The sequence below is a fragment of the Heliconius melpomene genome, chromosome 1 (genome assembly GCF_056956725.1).
Source record: "Heliconius melpomene rosina isolate 202511_hmr_F chromosome 1, ASM5695672v1, whole genome shotgun sequence".
Taxonomy (NCBI): Eukaryota; Metazoa; Arthropoda; class Insecta; order Lepidoptera; family Nymphalidae; genus Heliconius; species Heliconius melpomene.
Window position 1 is genome coordinate 1,888,443 of NC_140389.1, and position 20,382 is coordinate 1,908,824.

At 31.8% G+C, this 20,382-nt stretch overlaps 1 protein-coding gene across 1 annotated transcript; it reads left to right on the forward strand.

Annotated features, from left to right (window-relative positions):
* The first annotated feature begins 593 nt into the window (after positions 1–593).
* On the forward strand, positions 594–16,085 carry LOC146540914 (uncharacterized). Its single transcript, XM_085191970.1, has 29 exons — positions 594–674; positions 960–1,031; positions 3,749–3,808; positions 4,333–4,359; positions 4,434–4,469; positions 4,645–4,674; positions 5,589–5,615; positions 5,770–5,793; positions 6,525–6,566; positions 7,527–7,559; positions 7,644–7,673; positions 8,631–8,684; positions 9,013–9,057; positions 9,170–9,244; positions 9,475–9,528; positions 9,680–9,721; positions 10,174–10,206; positions 10,692–10,730; positions 11,147–11,200; positions 11,420–11,569; positions 13,032–13,058; positions 13,240–13,266; positions 13,346–13,372; positions 13,468–13,494; positions 13,605–13,631; positions 14,258–14,284; positions 14,653–14,679; positions 15,455–15,481; positions 15,975–16,085. Exons 1-29 carry the CDS (start codon positions 594–596, stop codon positions 16,083–16,085), a joined length of 1,335 nt encoding a protein of 444 aa, XP_085048096.1.
* The last annotated feature ends 4,297 nt before the right edge of the window (positions 16,086–20,382 follow it).

The following is a 20,382-nucleotide window of genomic DNA, read 5'->3' on the forward strand; positions in this document are numbered from 1 at the left end:
ATATATTCATGTATCTTCCTATTATAGATGGGCCAACTTGGGAAAAACACGACTCGCTCAGTTAATTCGATTTGGCATTCACGTAACTTGTTTTAAATATCTGAAAACAAGTTATTATATTCATAATAATTTAATCTGGTTGTTTTTAGTCATAAACAAAAAAAAAATTATTAGCTTCCCGCTGTTTCTCAAATATGACAGGGTAGCTAGAAGGAACTTAGTGTTGCAACACTCCGCTCCAAATCGATAGTAAATTTGTCTGTTTATCTATACGGCTAACCACTTACAGTTCACTATTTGCTTAAAGTAATACCTACTGAAAGAAATTGGCACGAGCATGTGACTGTAAACGCGAGGTATGTGGGTTCGATTCCCACTTCCGATATTTCCAATTCGTCGCTCTGGTAACGAGGCAAAGAGTTCTCAGGTCCTCTCTGGTTTCAATATGCGAAATACAGCGTAAACCTAAAAAAAATTCCATGTCTATACTTAATATTCAAGTACTATGCTTAGACCTTTATCTATTAATTTGAACGGTAATTAGAAATTAGTTCCATTTTACGGATAACGTTATCAGTATTCTACCGAGCAATATGTTCGTCGGTCTTCTTTTATTGTTTTCATGTAGTGTTTTAGGACAAAGACATTCTGAATTTCCTTACTCGTATGGGCAGGTAAAGTATAATCTCTAAGAGATATAAATATAGCATCTTAGTATAAGTTGATCATCATAACAAGCATTTTCTGTCTATATAATAAAAATGAAGATCTGGAGCAGCTCATGTGGAACCCCAACAGCCCACGGGCGGGCCGCTAGTGATTAATAAAAATATTAAATATGTCATTACCTCGAGTGGGATCGAACCCACAACCTGCAGTGTTTACAGTCGCACACATATTCCCATCCGCCACGACTGGCCTCAATATATGTAATGTATATAAATTTTATTTTATTTCAGAATCACGGATATAGAAGTCCTTGGGGACCTCCTAAACGACCTGGACGTATGAATGAAGAACGCTATAATAAAGTGAGAAAAAAATATTTTTAAATGAACTATTTTTTGATTAACAATTATTATAATTTATATACCTATGCTTATTTTAATTTATTTTAAATTAAGTATCAACACGGAATGCGTTGAATTCGATAGAATGTGACGAATAGAAGTATCTGTGAAAAGTAAAGCTATAAAAAAGATCGATCGAATCTATCGATCTATAATAATTCATTAATTAATTCATTAAATTAGGAAAAGAACAGAGAAACAAGTAATTTGATAATCCACAACCGTCATTACAGTCACACGCTTGTGCCCCTGTTTCACGACGGCCTTAATTTTTTTATTTTCTATATATAAATAAAAAATAATAATTGCGATAAACAATAAAAAATAAATAAATTTATGTAGGTAATATATCATCTGGATCGCGGCCCGGGGGCAATTATGGTTCCAATTGTTTGACACGAATCGCCTCGATCGTGTGATTAATTTCACTCCTAATTGAGTGTATTGCCTCGAGTGGCGTGCGATAAAATTTCCTTATATATATGTATATATGTATGTATATTCTTCTAAACTAATAATAATATTATACAGCTGAAGAGTTCGTTTGTTTGACCGTGCTAATCTAAAGAATTACTAAATAAATCTTTTAGTTTTGGATACTACTGTGAGGCCAGTCGTGGCGCAGGGACACATGGGAAATCTGGGAAATAAAAGTGTGTTAATGGGAACGGAGTGCCTTAATACTTTTCTTTTTTCTTTTTCCCTCTGCCTTCACAAATAGTGTAGGATACAACTTGAATGTAAAAAAGTACTCTATTTTTAGAATATTTCATGGGTCATACACAACTCTTACTTATTTTCATATGACCATTGTCTCGAAGGTGTAGGTTAAACCTACGATGCTACCATACCGAAACCTATCATACAATAACGATATATGATAACGAAAGATAAATGTTAATAAAAAATGTTTCTCTACGATGAATAATCATAGATGAGTGATGAATGTGTCATCATTTATGATACGGCTACCAAATATTTAATTTATTACTATTGTATCAGTTTTAGCAGAAATATAACCTAGTTTTCTGGCCCATTTTCAATAACAGAACCTTACGTCGTATTTTGTGTAAAGATATAAAAATATTTAACTATATATACATCCCCAAAAGGGAATTGAATAGCCACAGTCACCCGCTTGTGCCCGTAACACCATCTTATTTTTCTTTATTCAAGAAATTAATATTAGATGAAATTTACAAGATCAAACATTATTTAATTAATGTATAGTAATATAGTATAGCGCGATAATGGCAGCCGGTTAGACGCGTAATTGTGTTTAGCTATAATTAGGTTACCTCGATGATAAACTAATATCTATCGATAGGGCTTAAATTACAAAGCTAGTTATTATTAGCTTATAATGTAGCCTACTGACTATATAGCTTGTGGATGATTTTAATATGATTTTCAAATATAAAATTGATATTGCAATTGTTAAGTGGCGAAACCCAACGCCGCCCTTGGTTTCCTTACCATAACCTCCGTCTAAGGAGTTACAGCTGTGGGTAAGCCTTGGTCTGATCCAGAATATTTTTCCATTATTTTCTATTTCTGGCTTTTCCTTTTCAATATATGATTCTCAGAGTTTTTTAAGTTTTGTCAATCCATCTAACCTTTGGCCTGCTTTGGTTTCTCTATCCCATTGGCACACCATGGGGTGTTCTGGTTTCACCCATTCTCTTCATATACTCATTGTAGACGTCTAATTTTGAAGGTCTTTATTATACTCGGCTCCTTAAACAAAAAAATAATCTCAGAATCTTGCTTTCAAAAATAAGAGTTGTCATCCTTTTTACTCAACATCTAAATTTCCAATCCGTATGCAAATATCGATCTTAACAAAGTTGTAAAGGAGAAGTTTTATGCTCTTAGAAAATATTATAGAACAAAAGTATTTTTACCAGAACGAAACGAAATGAAAGCAAATATTTCCCTCGAATAGGGATATATATTCTATCCATAGGGCTATAATTCAATTAGTTATTATTAGCTTAAAATATAGCAACTTCACGCATTATCCCTCTACAGAATAACACGTAAAAGAAAAGTAATAAAACGTTTTTTCAAGCAAAGTCGAACGTCAAAACTGTACATGGTTAACGTCTAAAACACTTTCACTGTAAGTTATTCGCTCAAAGACAGGTGTACGGCAACTTAAGTAACGATCCATATACGTACATCAAAGTAATGAGAAGTGACAAAATAAAGCTTGAATGCCAAATTTTATGGAGGGTATCAAATTATAGTCGTTTTTTCTTATTTACCTGACAAGTTCTTTTTGTTATTTTTTGTTCTCTTCTGTTTCTCTTCTCTCTTTTATCTATTTTATTTTCAGATTCATTTATCACGCATAATAAGTATTGGACTCGAACCCGCACCTCTTGAAAATGTTGAAGTGCTCTGACAAAGAGCACTGGCAAAGTATGAACATGGGTTTGTTAACTAGAGATATTAAGAATAGCCTGGACTTTAGCTCTAAAAGATTAAAAGATTATTACCGTCTTTTGTTTTTGTTTCACAGGATAATTTTATGGCTTGTAAGATTTCTGGGGTGGGCAAACCAATTATAACGATCGCCTTATTCCTACGCTATTGCGTATAGCTGTGTGGTCGGAGTGCACTAAGTAGATTCCATTAATGTGATCAGGTATGATGATTTAAATTTCCTTTTACAGCGTAGCTCTTTGGATGATGTAGACAAATACAAGGATCTGTACGATGAGTTCGATTATGTGGTAAGCCTTATTTATTGTAAATGATTTCTAGTTTTGGCAGAGACCGCCTAGTGTTAATACGCCCTTTTCTATACTTTTTGCGTGAACTCGAGATATTATATTGGTTGGTGGAAATCTATATGAAAATATATAAAATATAATATGAAAATGAAAATAAATCCCCTCAAATGAGAATCGAACCTTCTACTTTGATTATGGTCAGCATATATTAATAGATTCCTAATACGTATCTTTGAACTGGAAGTAGTGGAAATATCATAGTGTCTTCAAACTAGGTTCCCAGGTTCTCTTTTCCTACTTTACAATGTGCTACAGCATGAAGCCAAAAAAAAGAAAAAATAAATTGATCTATAAATATTCTATGTATGCAATATTTTGTATGGTTATATGTAGATATATTTTAAATATGTGTATAAATATCGTGACGATAGGTGGAATAGTTTATGAGTAACAGCGTAACAAACAAACTCACTATCGTATATACTATACTATTAAAGGATAATTTAATAATTTCATTTCTCTAGGACGATAGAATTACGAAGGCTGACAAGGTTAGTGGTAGACTGTTGTTTATTACATTTACTTTTACTCTTCAGAGTATAAAAAGTTAATTTTATCATTCCAGTGGGAGGAATTCAAGGAATTTGCTGCAGATTTAAAAGTAAAGTATTATATATTTTTTTATCTTTTTCTTTTCGATCTTTTACTGATTTTTTCACTTCACGTAGTATGTCACTAGTGTTAAGACATTACGTTCCCCACTCTCTACTGAATTTTCAAGACATTTTAAACAATTATACAAATGACAATTTGACAATTATAAAAATATATTATAGGAAAATGCTGAAAATGATCCTGACCACGATGTAAGTACTCTTAAGAAAAGGTAAGAAGGTATCATTGGGAATGGAATGGAAAGGAAAGGAATGAAAGTGTCTTATTGGGAGAGCGAAGTGTCCTTAACATTAGGTTCCTAGGTTCCCTCTGCTTACCCTTCTTTATGACGGATAAAGCGAGACGTTAAAAAAAATCTTTACGATCGTAGTATTTATTTTTATTGTAACAAACTTCCTTAATCGAAACTTTGAACTGTCGTTAGGCGTTAACAATTTGGGGGCAAAGGGAATAGTTTTATGTGAAATGTGCGTTTTGTAGTTAGAACGGTCTTTATACTATCTACAGTACGGTCATCGAGTTGTGACCGCCCTGAAGTTGGGGTTAAACTTTTGCGCATTCTTCACTCGCGAAGAAAAAAGTCTAAATTAAAAAAATCCTAATCATATCTGCGCAGCCATCTACAGCCAATTTCAAGTATATACTATAATACATGTTAAAAAAGAAACATGAAGCGTTTCGGATTATGCATGGATGAATGAATGTTAAAAATGTGATTTTGAGAAAATTGCGTTTTCGGTTCCACACTTTTTGCCGCTTAGAGGGAACTTAGTGTTAATTCGTGTGAAGTTTTACATCAATATTAAAAAATGATATTAAGTTAAGCAAATATAAACCGTCTTGATGGTCGTGTCCGACTGTCAGACAGACGGAGAATTATGATACTATACGGGTTCCGGTTTTCTTCCTTTGAGGTACAGAACCCTAAAAACAATTATATTTAAATGCAAGTCTCATTTCTTTGTGTTTTTAATTATTATTAAGGGGTAATCTTGAAAGGTAATTGAAGATTAATTTCTATCTTATATATTAAACTGTGAGAGATACAAGTAATGTAAATTTGAAATGAAGAAGTTCTCACAAAAAATATTTGTTGGTGTTCCAGTGGCATGACGACCTCCGGAAAGTTATCGTAAGATTATTCATTATTCTTTAAACAAAATTATGTAAATCGTTGAGATACAAGATTCTTATATTTGATTTAAGAATATATTTATTTGGCCTCTTTGTAGCATAATTTTGTTTTAGAAACATCTAATTTTCACACTTACTCTGTTTTTTTTCAGCAATGGTCGCGAAACCTGAAAAAGGTATAATTAGTTTACTTTAACATTTTTTCACTTTTATTTTATAAAAGTAGGCCGCTATTATAAAGATTTTTTATTTGACATTCTCTTTGATGTGAAAATTATTTCATTACATTATTCACTTATATAATACTTATAAAAAAAATGTTTGAATAATTGTAATAAAAATATTTTTCATCAGGAGTTGATCTAATAACCTAACTTCAATTATTTTTATTCAATGATTATAGAATTCCAAAAAAAATAATTATAATAGAAAATTCTATAATAATTAAATTTTTAAACTAAAATTAGTTTAGTCATTGTTAATCAAAGTGCTATAATTATATTATATGTGTTCCGAATACATAGTTGGTTTTCATCGATTATGGATTCAAATCCCACACGGGGATAAATTATTTTCATTACTCCGCTGTGATAAAAAAAATGCGGCGTTAAGCGCTGCCACTTAATCCGTAGTGTCTTGGCTTGGAGAAGAGAGCAGAAACGGAGTGTTCTTACACTAGATTCTTGTGATGAACTAAAATGTGAATCCGTTTATAGCAAATTAATAAGTTGTTAAAAAAAGCTTATTATATTTTTTAAAATAATTATTTCGATTAATCGAAAAATTTGGCGGAAAGAGGGGAATGAAGTGTCTTATCACTAGGTTCCCTCTGTCTTTCCAGCTGTGTGTGGGTATTATATAGATTGTTGTTAACAGGCGGTCATTTCATAATTTATCTATTTGACAGTCGCCTCCAGACCAATCAACATTCGTGAGATTGAAAAATGCGGTGGGTATATATATGTATGCGGTGAGTATATATATGTATGCGGTGAGTATACATAAATAGATAATAAAATTACATATAATATATGTATGTATATATATTATATGTATTTTAAATCCGACAGTAACTTAATATGTTTTTTAACTGTAAGAATAATTTAAAAAAGCTAAAAATAAATTTATGAATTTGGTAGTGTGGTCACTTTGTAATGTGTACTCTATTGAACTTTATTTAATAAAATGTTATAGAACTTTCCTAAGTAATTACATTTATAAATCCAATCTTTATTAGCTTTAATACTAAAAATACACGTAGAAAATGTCTACACTAGTTTAAATCAACTTAGTGAGTGTCAACAAAAATCGTATAATGCTCTTTGCAGTATGAAACTTTTAACTTTAACCCGACTTTGGTCATTTACTAATTAACAGCTTTTTTGTTTCAGTACTTAAGTTTTATTGGGTTCGATTTCCACTCGGCAGAATAAAATATTCAAAATCTTAATATTCTCGTTTTGGTAACGAAGAAAAGCGCAGCGATGAGTTCCGCCACTCAACGCTCAATGCCTCAATTGGGTGGAAAGTGGAGAATGGAAGTGTTTATTGGGCTACAGAGTATCTTAAAACTAGATTCACAGGTTCCATCAATCTACTCTGCTATGACGCTACATTCCCTGCATTCTCTTTCGCCGCACCCACTGTCATCAACCTCTTCATACATGCCCTACGGGGGTCCTCATGCATTTTACGTGATCTACCTCCAGTATCTTTAGTGCTGTATTTTCAAAGCTCAAGTGAGGTTTCCCTCTTACCGCTCATTTTTCATTCATATTTTATTTTGTACGAGCTTGTGTAAGAAAAATACTTGAAAATGTGTTTTATTACATACTTTGTATAATAAAATATACAATATACTTATATTTTTTAGATACCTGGTAATTTTTCGATTGTATTCACTTTACAGGGGTTGAGACCTATTGTCAAGCCTAGTCCAGGTGTAAGTTATTTTGTTATTTTTTTTCTAATTAATAAAAAAATATATAATTAAATAAAAAAATATAATTATAATTTTTAATTATAGATGGCAGGCTACTGGGCAGAAAGTGAAAAGGTAATTGCCAAAGGGAGGTAGGTTTCTTTGTATCTATTCAAAGGTCATTTAAGGGACTTATTGATTTTTTACCTTTTATTCTTTCTTTGTTTTCATGTATAATTTCTATCATTACATTCAATATGGAAATGTTAGTCAATATATTAAAAATTCAAATCTTAAGATTTTTTAATTGCTTTCGCCTCGTCCACTATCAACAACTCGCACATACTCAAGCTATGCGGAGGTTTCTCATTCTTTTTACGTAACCTCCCGCCAGTATCAAGGATAGAATGTTCTCGAAAGTCAACCAAGGTCTCTCCTCGCCTCTCCCAGCACTCACTCTTGTCTATATTTATTAGGAAGAAAAAAACATATGGGCAACCTTATTTTTTATTCTATAAAGGGTGAACTTTACAAGCAACCACTATATACTCAGCGCCCACTAGGTGTCAACAACGACAGTAGTCGAGTTTTGTTTACAAATCGCACCTCTGCACTAATTTACATGGCAGCTGCCCCTTTGAGTAGACTGATAAAGCTTTTGATTTAATCAACCTGTGAGATTATTTTAAAAGGGCTGGAGATCCGTTCAATAGGTTAGTGATAAAAAATGAGATAAAGAAGAAGAAGATGATAAAGATTCATAGCAGCAGTATAGCGATAGTAGCGTGACTGTATAGCGACGCACACACAAGCACACAAGCGTGCGGCTGTTAACACAGTAGGTGGTGGGTTCGATCCCCACCCGAGATAAAGAAATATTTAATATGTTCATTTCTTCGTCGTGGTTTCGAGATAAGATGCTCTACACGTGATGCTTCCAGAATTCAGAGGAATGTGAGGAACAGAAATGTTTCATGGGAACGGAGTGTCTTAAAGTATTAACCTAGTAAGGTTCCCATGTTTCCTCTGCTGACCTTACTATGTGCGGGATAGAGCGTGAAAGTAAAAAAATAAAACTTTATTTTTTATTAGCAACCGCCTGCTAGACTAAAACCACCTATGTCTCAACAAGGACCACTTAGATTTGTAAGTAAATTCAATAGATATTATTACTATGCTTTTATTAGATCGAATATGATGATATAATTTTTCGGTCGATCTTTTATTGCACCGATCGAACAATTACATCACCAAGAAACTTGGCAGTTACCTATACATTATTTAAGTGACAATATGCTACCATATAATGATATGGTATGTTGCTGGAGCCAGACCCTTAATAGTGGCACTCTTCATCTTCAGAGGTTACTAGAAAACCACTAGAATTTTATTTTATACATTTTAAATATGTAGGTAGATTGGTTGAAAATATAAATTGAAATAATATACTAATACTTTAATGTTTTATAAACAGTTAACGGGGAAACAACTTGCAGATATAGCACTCGCAAAGATAAATGTAAGTTTTTAATAATGGATAAATATAATTTTCTCTGATAATTTTAAATTAATTTCTTTATAATTATGTTAATAAAACATAGTAAATATATTTGTACTATCTCATCTCTTAGGCCCCAAATTTTCAACCGGGACAACCAAAGCCCCCGTTAAGAATGGCACTAGAACATAATGCTGAAAATCAAAACGTGAGTGTCTTGCGTAACATATATTACAATTAAATATATCACATGCTTAAAATGAAAATTATCTCAAACAAATTTTCAGTAAAATTTTGCATATTCTATAGAAATTTACCACAAATTGTTAATGTTTGTTGTTGAATTTCTTAGTCTTTTCAATACTTTAAATTCCTTATTATATTTACATTAAAAATGTTTCATTAATGGAAGTAATAAAAAAACAATTTCTTTACTAGCTATCCACAACAGAAAAAGTCCAGGATCACACTGCTCAATCTTTACCAAAATATGTAAGTCTTTGCTTTTTAATTCACTTTCATTAGGTCGTCTTGTTACTATGCAATAACAAACCACTTATTTTATAGGTACTTATATAATATATTTGTTGTCTAAGTTTTTTAAATATTTTTTATAAGAATTTTACTTAATTTATGTTGTCAGGATGATTTCAATGCTCCTATTAAATGGGTACCAATGACTTCTGTAAGTATATAACTCAATCAAAAACTGAGTATTTTAATGAATTAATAACAAATTTTCCCACGGATATTATATTATCATGTACTGTAAACGCGATGAGTGTGAGTTCGATATCCAGTTGGGGGAATAAAATATTTTCATTTTTCCTCATTGGTGTAGAAACGAAGTGTAGAGTTGCGTCTCTCAATACGCAATGTCTCGAAAATTAGGCGTAGTGAAGGCCGAGTGACTTAACCTGAGGTTCCTTGTGCCTACCCGGATGGGGTAAAAAAAATATGAATTATTTTTTTTAAGTTACTAAAAATCTTGAATAATGAGGTTCTCTGGATAGGATATTTTTTATCTGTGGGAATATTGTTATAATTTGGAATAGCTGAGTAAGATTTTGTTTTAAATATGCAAAGAAAACAAAATATGTTTGTATTATAAAGTATTATTATTACTTCATTTTGCAGAACGAGACGAGTGATGGATTAGCTAAAGTTACGGTAATGTGGTTTTAATAATAACTTTAATATCCTCATTGAAACCGTTCCAGCGCAGTGGCTGACTGGAAAGTTGACGGTTATAGGTTTGTTTCCCATTTGGGTTATTGAATTAGTTTTATATCCTCAATTTGTAACTCTCAACACTCTCGATGTTCTAAATTCGATCGTAAAGCGGAGTTTTTTGACACTAACAGGTTTTCGTCACTTTAGTAAGAAGACAAATTGCAGCGCTTGAATTCAGTAATTCTATACCTTGCAATTTATTTTTCCACTTACCGTACTGTACAGGAGAAAGCGTAAATCTAGCGTAAAATAATAAAATAAAACCTCAAGCATTTTAAGAGATTGTTAACTTTGTATAAAAGGACCAACAAATAAACACAACAATAGGTTTATACATAGAAGAATTGAAGATAATATTTATAATATATTACATATTATATTTGTAATAATATCGTCGTACGAAACTTTATTTTTCTTTTTAGGATCCAAAGAACGGGAGAAATCGTGAATACATCATTAATGTAAGTACCTATTCATATAATTTATTTGATAGCAATAGCAACCATTCAATTTAATGATTTCAATGGTAGATAATTATTATATTGACTCGTATTTTTCAGCTTCATGCTGTATCCCGCATATATCATAGTAGGTATGAGAATGTAGTGTTAAGACACTCCGTTCCCCACTTTCCGCCGAATTTTCAAGGCGTTCCGTGTACCGTGAATGGCGACGACACAATGTCAATACCAAGCATGGAATCACTTTGCCTCGGGACCAGAGCAGGAGAATGAAAATACATCGTAATCCATTTCCTTGAGTGAAAAGTGAATCCACAACTTGTTACGTTTACCACCACTGGCCTCTTTTTTTTTACTTGGCTTAATTTTTTTAACGCAGAGCTAAAATATTATTAAACACTTTAATAATTTTTCAGGGCACTGTATTTGTTCCTATAATAGATTACAGCCTGGAACGTATAGGTTTTACAGTAAGTTAACATTTCCATGTCTATAATATAAGTATTTACAAAAAAAAACTTGTAGGTATAAGATAGACAAATCAAGTTTTACAGTATGTATTGTAATAATAAAATGTTATATAATAAACATTTTACCATTTAGCAATCTATCAAATTATGTCAAAAAATCTCAAAAAACTTAAAATTCCCTTAAAATCTCTACACTTAAATATAACCTTAATATTTCAGACACAACCGCCAGCACCTGCTCTCACAACAGAGGTCGCGATACTTCGTTCAGTTGTACAAAATATGAATTTTGAAAATGTACGCCAAGGAGATTGGTTGGCGTACGAATCGGTGTTGGGTAAAAATGTTGCAAGAAATAATGACAATGAGGTATATGGGATTACTCATTTTTGTTTTACGATTATTTTACCATTTTTTTTATAACTTATACAGCCGACATACATATATTGTCAGTCGGCTTTGAGTAAACCTGCTAAATCTGTCATTTCGTCGTCCTGAAAAAAAAAAGTTAATCTGTAAAAAAATCTAAAACAGAATATAAATCAATTTTTGGTGATGTTTTGTATATAGGTAGCCGACGTTATGTTGTGGAAATTGGAGCTGCCACCACTTCCTTAAATACGTGTAATTTAAAATATATTTTTAAAAATGTTCATAAACGAGAAAACGAGGCTTTTCTCGTCCGTGTGACGTATTACCTCATTACCACCAGCGCGATGAAATGTAATCTTGACGTTTCACTCGCTCGCCGAAGCGGAAACCGTATGCCACTTTGCACAATTTATGCTATTTGCCCCTTTTTTGGGGTCCGTGATTCGTACGTCAAAAAAAGAGTAGTATTTAATCATTGTTGTCCGTCCATCTGTTATTCTATTAGTCTGTCAAGAGTCTTTTACACATGAACGAGTAGTGGAACTAAGCTGAATTTCGAATTGGAATTTGACAATGGTTTGGGGAGAAGTGACACCATGAGTCATTTCTTGAATCCGAATATACATATATATAAGCTGTTATATATTTATTTGTATTATATTTTAAATTGAAATGTACAATAAGGCATTAATGTATTAGTTAATTGTAAATGTACAATTGTTTACAAAATTGATAATCGAAAATAAAAATAAATGTTAACATTAGAAAATCATTAGGTTATTTATTATAAACAATTTAATCTATAGTATCATTAATATAAAAATAATCTATAGTACCAATCTATAGTACATTTTTAATAGATACGAGTACTACATATATATTATAATATATTTTACTTTTTATTTTACTTCAAGCCAAGTTATAAAAACTTTATCTTCATTTAATATTCAAGGGCTGTTATAATATTTTTTCTAACTTTACATCAAAAAGACCGTAAAAAACTTTTCCTAACAAAAATCAAGAGTAGTTTTTGAATATATAACACATAAAAGATAATGTTCAAACTGTTGGGCGAAAAAAACGAAACATTGTGTATACTACGATTATTAACGTATCGTCTACATAAGAAATATTTTTTTATAGCTTTTTACATGTTTTCTGCACATAGCAGGGTAGGCAAAGGGAACCTGGGAACCTAGTATTACGACACTCCGTTCCATTAAGACCATTTTCCATTCTAGGCGTAAATTTCACTACATAATAAAGTTTTCACTACATCCTTTCGCCTATCAAAATAAACCAAGAAAACTTGAGCTAATTTTAGAAAAATGTTTTCTCCTTTCACCTTACATAATGACAAACTTGAACAATAAACTGAGGTGTACCAAAATATTTAACCTAAAGTAGGGTCGTTACCCTAGTGACGTAAAATTTTGTAATATTCTAAATATTTTTTTAGTGCCGCGGTGAGGGCTGCCAGGCGCGGGTAAGTAATTTGTTTTATATTTTTAATTAAAAGAAATGCTGTCGTAGTACAGCCAGGAAGCCTCTGACTATAGAAACAATGATTACAGGTTTGATTTCTATTAAATATGTTATAAGCACACAAACACAGTATGGAGACACTTAAAATCAGTTTCTGTCTAATTTTATTTTTGTAATTTCAGTGTCGAAAATCAGGATGTGATACCTACGTAAGTACAATGAATCTTATGAACCTTTTTTTCATTTGTAAATATTGCAAAAAATAACAAATTTTCTTTGGCATTTCAGTGTTCAGGTGATACGTGTAGAGCGGGGGTAATTATATTAGTTTTTTTTTATTGGTACCACAAACGTAACAAATGTTTATTTTATTAACTTTATAATCGTATATTATGTTTTACTTTTTGCAGTGCGTGGGTTATGCGTGTAACAGCTTTGTAAGTATTACAAAGTAATCTTTAAAGTAATACTATAGACTTATATACCAGTTTTCTAATTTATAAGTGGAAGAATAATATAGTTAAATATATATATTTTTTGTTTTAAGTGTTCAGGACCTGGATGCTACTCGATGGTACAATTTTTATTTCATTTTTTAATTTACATTGTATTCCACATACGCGCGGTAGACAGAAGGTATCTAGTGCCATGACACTCCGTAGTAGGGATATTTTCTGGGAAAATTAAAATAACTCATTCCCCCGAGTGGAAGTCGAACTCACAACGATCGCTTTTACAGTCATACGCTGTGCTGGGCTACGACGGTTTTTTTACTTTAAATTAAATTCATTTTAGAAACATTAAACAATCCCCATGCTTAGCGTCACAATGGTTACTTTTATTTTGTTACAATTTGAACGGAGCTTACGAATGTAGCTTGTAGACACCGAGCTTAGCTAAAGCGCTCGAAAATGCCATCGAGATAAAAAGTAAGCTGCAAGGATTTTATTTGTTCAAAAGGTTTTACATTTGTTAAAATATTTCTTAATCGTTCGAGTTCAGTTGAGTAAAATATATATTAATTCCCGCATAACAGGGTTGTGTATGATGTGTATTCGCACCGCAATGAAGAATGAAAATAATACATTCCCTCAATTAGGGGTAGAACCCACGACCATCGTGCTTATACACGCTGAGCCACTGCGCTACGACCGCCTTAAAATATACAGAATAAATGAATGAAAACGAGTTATTTTTCAGTGTATTGGAGAACGATGTAGTTCAAAGGTAAAAATATTATTTTAATAAAAATGTTAAATCTAATACTGTTTTACTAGAGCGGAGGAATGAAATTATTTATTCTCCCAAGTGGGAATTGAACCCACAACTATCGCTTATAACAAAATATGAATACATATCTATATTTTGGGAGTAAGAAAGCTCACAGTATTTTAACGTATTCTGACTTTTATTATATACAAGTCATAAAAAAATTATAAAAAAATATATCACTTTTTAAATAGACGCTCTTTGGGAATTACTCAAGCATTTTAGCCCCATTAACCTAAAGATAACCATGTTTTATTCTATTATTTCATAAGAAGAAAATGCTTACTTATATTATTTTTAATTCCATTTTGTTTCTTATCTTTCAGTGCGAAGGCCTGTCTTGTGATGCCAGAGTAAGTAAATTGAATAAAAATATATGAATCTATATAAAATACGTATATTTGTAGTGATTTAGTTAAGATTAGTTTTGAGGCAAACCGAGGCGTTGAGTTTCGTCACTCAACAGGCAACATCATTGCCTGTGATGTGAACATCACAGGCAATGATGTTGCTGTGAACATGATTACGGTGGAAAGTAGGGAACGAAAGTGTCTTAATAGGAACAGAAAAAAATTATTCACTATTAAGAAATTTTGAAAACCTGCAAAGAAAACTAATTTGTATGCTTAGAGCTTAAAACATAAAAAAAAATTATGTGGAAAAAGAAAAGCTTTATCTCAAACTTTATTAGAGCTATAAACAATGAAGTTTCAAACGGACGCTTAAACTTCTCATTTCTTAATGAAAATATAATGGCGTGTATGTTATTTCTCTTCTGCCTTTTATTGTTCATTAACTAATGTATTTTTGAAGCATTATTTTCAATATATTTTCACATCCAGTTTCTTCTCTTCCTTCTCTTAACGTAGTTTCTCTCTCAAAAAAATACCTAAAATTCTTGATTTTACTTTATTAATTATAAAATATGGACATTTATTGAAAACCCAAAGTAATAAAAGATTCGGCAATTTCACAACAAAGTTTTTAAAACAAGGAAAAAAATATATATGAAATAAATTGCACAGACAAGAGAAATAGAATGTTAGCTCCAACATATTCATAGCTTTTGAATATGTTGTATTCTAATTCTAACTGGGTCGTATGTAGAATTGATATATAATTTTTCAGTGCCACGGGGAAGGCTGCGAGGCTAGCGTAAGTATCATTTTATGTCTGACTATATATAACTCGTATTTGCAAAACATAATTAAAATGTATGAATTCTACTTATTTAGCTGACTTATGAGTAAAATGAAAAATATTTTCTATTATTCTCAACTAAAGAGAAAAGGCTTATTCTTTTGAGATGTTTATTAGAGAAAATATCCATGAAGGCATTGTTGTGGCAGTAGTACAAAATCGGATTAGAAATTACGTCATTTTTTATCTTTCTGCGTTTTGGCAGGCAAAATACAGCGTTGAGTTCCGCTACGTAAGTCACTATAACTTGCGCAGATAGATAGAGTGGGATACTACTTACTAAGTCTGCTCACAGTCTTGGTGCTCCACTAAGAAAAAATAAACATCTTAAAATTCCTACTGGAATATGAAGAAGCGGGATTTTCCATTTTAACTTATACTTAATACTTGTAACGTTGAATTTTTTCCTTAACATTTTAATATATACTTAAAACTTTTCACGTTACAGTGTCGTCGTCTGTCCTGTACGTCCAATGTAAATGGTAAAGGCCATATCAGTGGAGGCACCTGGCGCGATCATTACCCTGACTATAATAATATGAATAGACCTAATTATTAATAAAGTTATTACCAATTTGCTAGTTGTTTTATTAATATATTTATTATATTAGGCCATCGTGGCGCAGTGGGACATGACTATATCAAATGCGATGGTTCTGAGTTCGATCTCCATACTAGGGAATGATTAATTTTCATTTCCCCGCTATGTAAAGCGAAATGCGGCGATGAAATCTGTCGATTGACCGATCAAAACATTCCTTTCTTCTCTTCTCTCCTTGTTAATCAAGAAGATTTTTTCCGACATTTTAGTTATGACGGACAGGGGACAAAGGAGTGTCTTGATTTGGAGCTCAAAAAAGGAGGACAGTGAAAAATATTTAAAATTTCACATATTTTATATAGTCAACAATAATGGTACCTTTGTTTTCGATACTCAACGTTTTACTTAGCTTAACAAATCTGAAAAGTCTTTTATTTTATTTCATATATTTAACCCTGGAGAGCTATAATCACTTAAATTTGGTTAGACCAACAATAATAATATAAAAATAATAATATTTATACACTTCTTATGTTCCAGGCAATTTATCATAATGTTTTCTTTCGTGCCACTTGTACCGGGATGTCTCACCTTCCAGCGAGATTTTTACTGCTAAACTGTCGCAAAAGATGAATTACCTTATGTATAGGGTGACAACCATTTATTGCTAATTCATATTTTAAATATTGCTTTTAGGTTCCGTCAGGGCAGGCGTAGTCACATATTAAGGCACTCTGTCTCCTACGTTCTGTACAATTTTAAAGACATTATGCGTTGAATGGTGAATTCAACACCATATCTTGTCACCAGATTAGTTACTATTATTAGTTAAATTAATAATATTAATTAATAAATCATGTAATAAATAACTATTAATAAACAAACTCATTCACTCATTTTTTTTTTTAAAAATACATTTACATACAAGTATACCTTTTGTTTATGAATAAAATCGTTACCAGAGCGAAGAAATTGAAGTGTTAAATATTTCTTTTTTTCGAGTGAAGTCGAACTCTCAACTAGTCGCGTTATTTACAGTCGTCTGGGCCTATTAAATAATACTATTCAGTCTCATTTAAATATTTGACATTCTATTGGAATACGTTATCGGTTTTTTTTTCATAGTATCTAAAAGAATATTATAATCCGGACATTCCCATATGAGACAAAATTATAAGCTTCTTATTTCTTTTCAAGGTCGCGACGCTTGAGGTGAAATTGAGGCATCATTAATCATAAACCTCTGTATGATATACAATTATTATATGCAATCACCTACAATAACAACAAGGTAAGGGGATGATGTGAAGATTACATAAGTTCTTAATTAAAGAAATAAGTTAATAAAGATGCCGTAGTGGTATAGTGGGATGTCTGACTGAAAATAAGATGGTTATAGATTCGATTCCCACTTGAGGGAATTGGGTGACAAAGATCTCGAAATGTCTCGAAAATTGGAGGGAAAACGAGAAATGGAGTTTCTTAAAACTAGGTTTAAATTAAAATCAAAATGCAAATTGTAAGTGCGTGGGCAGAGTGGATACTTGTAGTTTTTGAAAGGATAGTGAGAAGGCTTAAATTTTTTAGCGTTTCAATATGGATGATTTTCCATAAATATAAAAAATAATTTGATTTTATTCTTTTTTCTATGTAATTATCTAAAACAATTTTGGTGAACACACTGTAATTACACTGGAGATATTAACTAACAAACAAAATGCCAAGATGTGATGAGATGAAGTTTGAAGGGGTCTTCGAGTGGAAGTTCTTGTCTTAATAGTTTAAGTTCTATTGTTTCGCTTTCCATAACGTAACTTGACTGACTATGCAAGCCCAAAATACTTCAGCAGAAGAGTAGGGTACATGGAGACAGTGACTAACAAAACGCCAACCAAGTTAATAAGAGAAAAATGAGCGAGTATATTGAAAAGCATTTTTCTTGAAACACGCTTGGATCAAAATCATATTTGTTTACAAATTCACAGAAACAAAGAAAGGATTTATGTCAAATATCTACTAAGTACGATGTACTCGTACATGCATAATATATTGCAGATAGAGAGTCCTTTGTGGAATAATGAAATAAAGGAATTATTTATTTGTTAAGAGATTTTCTAGGAGTCGATAACAAATCTACAAAAATAAATAAAACATTTTGATGAAAAGTGATAGTTTTTTATATTATAACAATTAGACAGAAAAAGATATTTTTAGAAATCGTTTTCGCAAAATGTTTTGTATTATGAAATAAAATATGGGGAACGGAGTGTCCTTAACACCAGGTTCCCTCTGCCTACCCTGCTATATGCGGGATACACCGTGAAGCAGATAAAGATAAATTTTAAAATCACAATATAGTTATTCCAATAGTATTCAGTATTATTTGCTTTCGGGATAGAAACATAAATTCGCTGCACGCTGCAACATACGAGTATAAATCCAGTAGTTCCGATACAAAGTCGTAACTTGGCGCTTTTGGTTGTTCACATAAATTTCTTGCATCGTTAGCTTACTTGTCGTCATACGAGAAACTACATAGGTATGTATTCTAGTTTTACTAGAATTGTATTATTTGTCTAGCAATCTTGGTGTCGTAGATGTCCAATTAAATTTATTATAGTTTCAATATTTTATATTAAATGTTTCTTCCTTTATACTCTTTCATTTGCCTAATGAAATGAATAGTAGGCAGAGATAAGCTAGTGTTAGAGCACTCTTTTCTACACTTTCCTCTGAAGTTGTGTGAAACTAAACGCCGCGCTTTGAGAAATTTTATCAGAATGGGAAAATAAAAAATGCCTCAAGTGGGAATCGTATCCACAACTGTCACGTTCGTATCCACATTGGTTCCTATATCAATATATAATATTTTTATGAAATATATGTTATTAAACAATGTTTTGGGCATAAGAGGCTCTTTAGTTTGTAATAAATAAGTTTTATTACGTGTCCCGTGCGTTTTACTGCTATTACAATAGCAATATGAGGGTTGTATATAACATTTTCTTATAAGTATTTGCGTAAGAACATTTTATGTATAGGTAAATTTGTCCTTCCTCGTTTTTGGGCCTTGCTTTTTTTCCTAATTTTCCTAATCAAAAAGTAAAGGAGAACTACTTAAGTAAAGGAGTTGGGAATACTTTAAGCAGGGTTCAGCTGTAACTGTTTGAATATCAACAAATCTGGCTTTATGATCGAAGATTTGAAAGATGCAAAATCTTTTCTTTTCCTCATCCTGTTGATCGACCGAGTGAGTTTGGATCAGGTTGTATAGGATGTACACACTGGCAGAAGTAGACCGTACAAAAGCCCATAAAATTTCACGATGCTTCTCGACCGCCACTGGCCGAGGCCACAGGTGTACTCGTATATCATGTGTATGAAAACAAACAAATAATATAATATTATTCGTTATGTTAAACATTTTAAAATGATATATATTTCCGCTTCATTGATTAATTGGTTAGCGATAGTGATATTTTCAACCACAACACGATTTACATATTCGTATGTAAATAAGCTGTAGCGTCCGTAAAGTTAATTAAAATTGAAGCATTAAAATATATTAAAATGGTGATAATTTTCATTAACTTTATAATAATATGGTATATTAAAAACGCAGTTGTTCCCATATAGCTACACACGGTAGGTAGGTTGGTGGTTATGAGTTCGACCCTTATTTGAAGAAATTAATTAGTTTTATTTCCCTTCTATGGTAGAAGTGAGTTCAGAGTTAAGTTCCACCAGATAACACACAAATGTCTCTGAAGTGAAAATTGGAGATTTGAGTATTTTGGTACTATATTATCTCTGCTTACTCTGCTATATTCGAAATAAATTAAAAAAATATATATATATATAAGTACTAGAATCAAACCTACGACTCTAAGAACTTAGTACATAGTATGCACATTCAGTTATTCAGTGAATAAATGGGATATACGAAAGATATCCATTAATTGCAGCAGCAATATACTAAACTCTGTGGATATCGGAAACACATTATGGTAATGTTGATTATACCGATATGTGTATGAATGTACGCTTTGTACGTACGTACATAGTTATATGAGGAATTCAGAATGTGTGGTATTTTGGTAAATGTGTATTTATATTAAGTGGAATTTTATGAACATGTATTATTAAATTAAGATTCGTGTTTTAGGTAAGTTTAACTCTAAACGCGACATTCTGTGGGGTGGATTCCCACTTGAGGAAGTGGAATATTTAACTCTCTCATGTCTTCTCTCTAGTGCGAGGAAAAGCGCGACGTTGAGTTCTGCCACTCAACACGTTATGCCTCTAGAATTCGCTC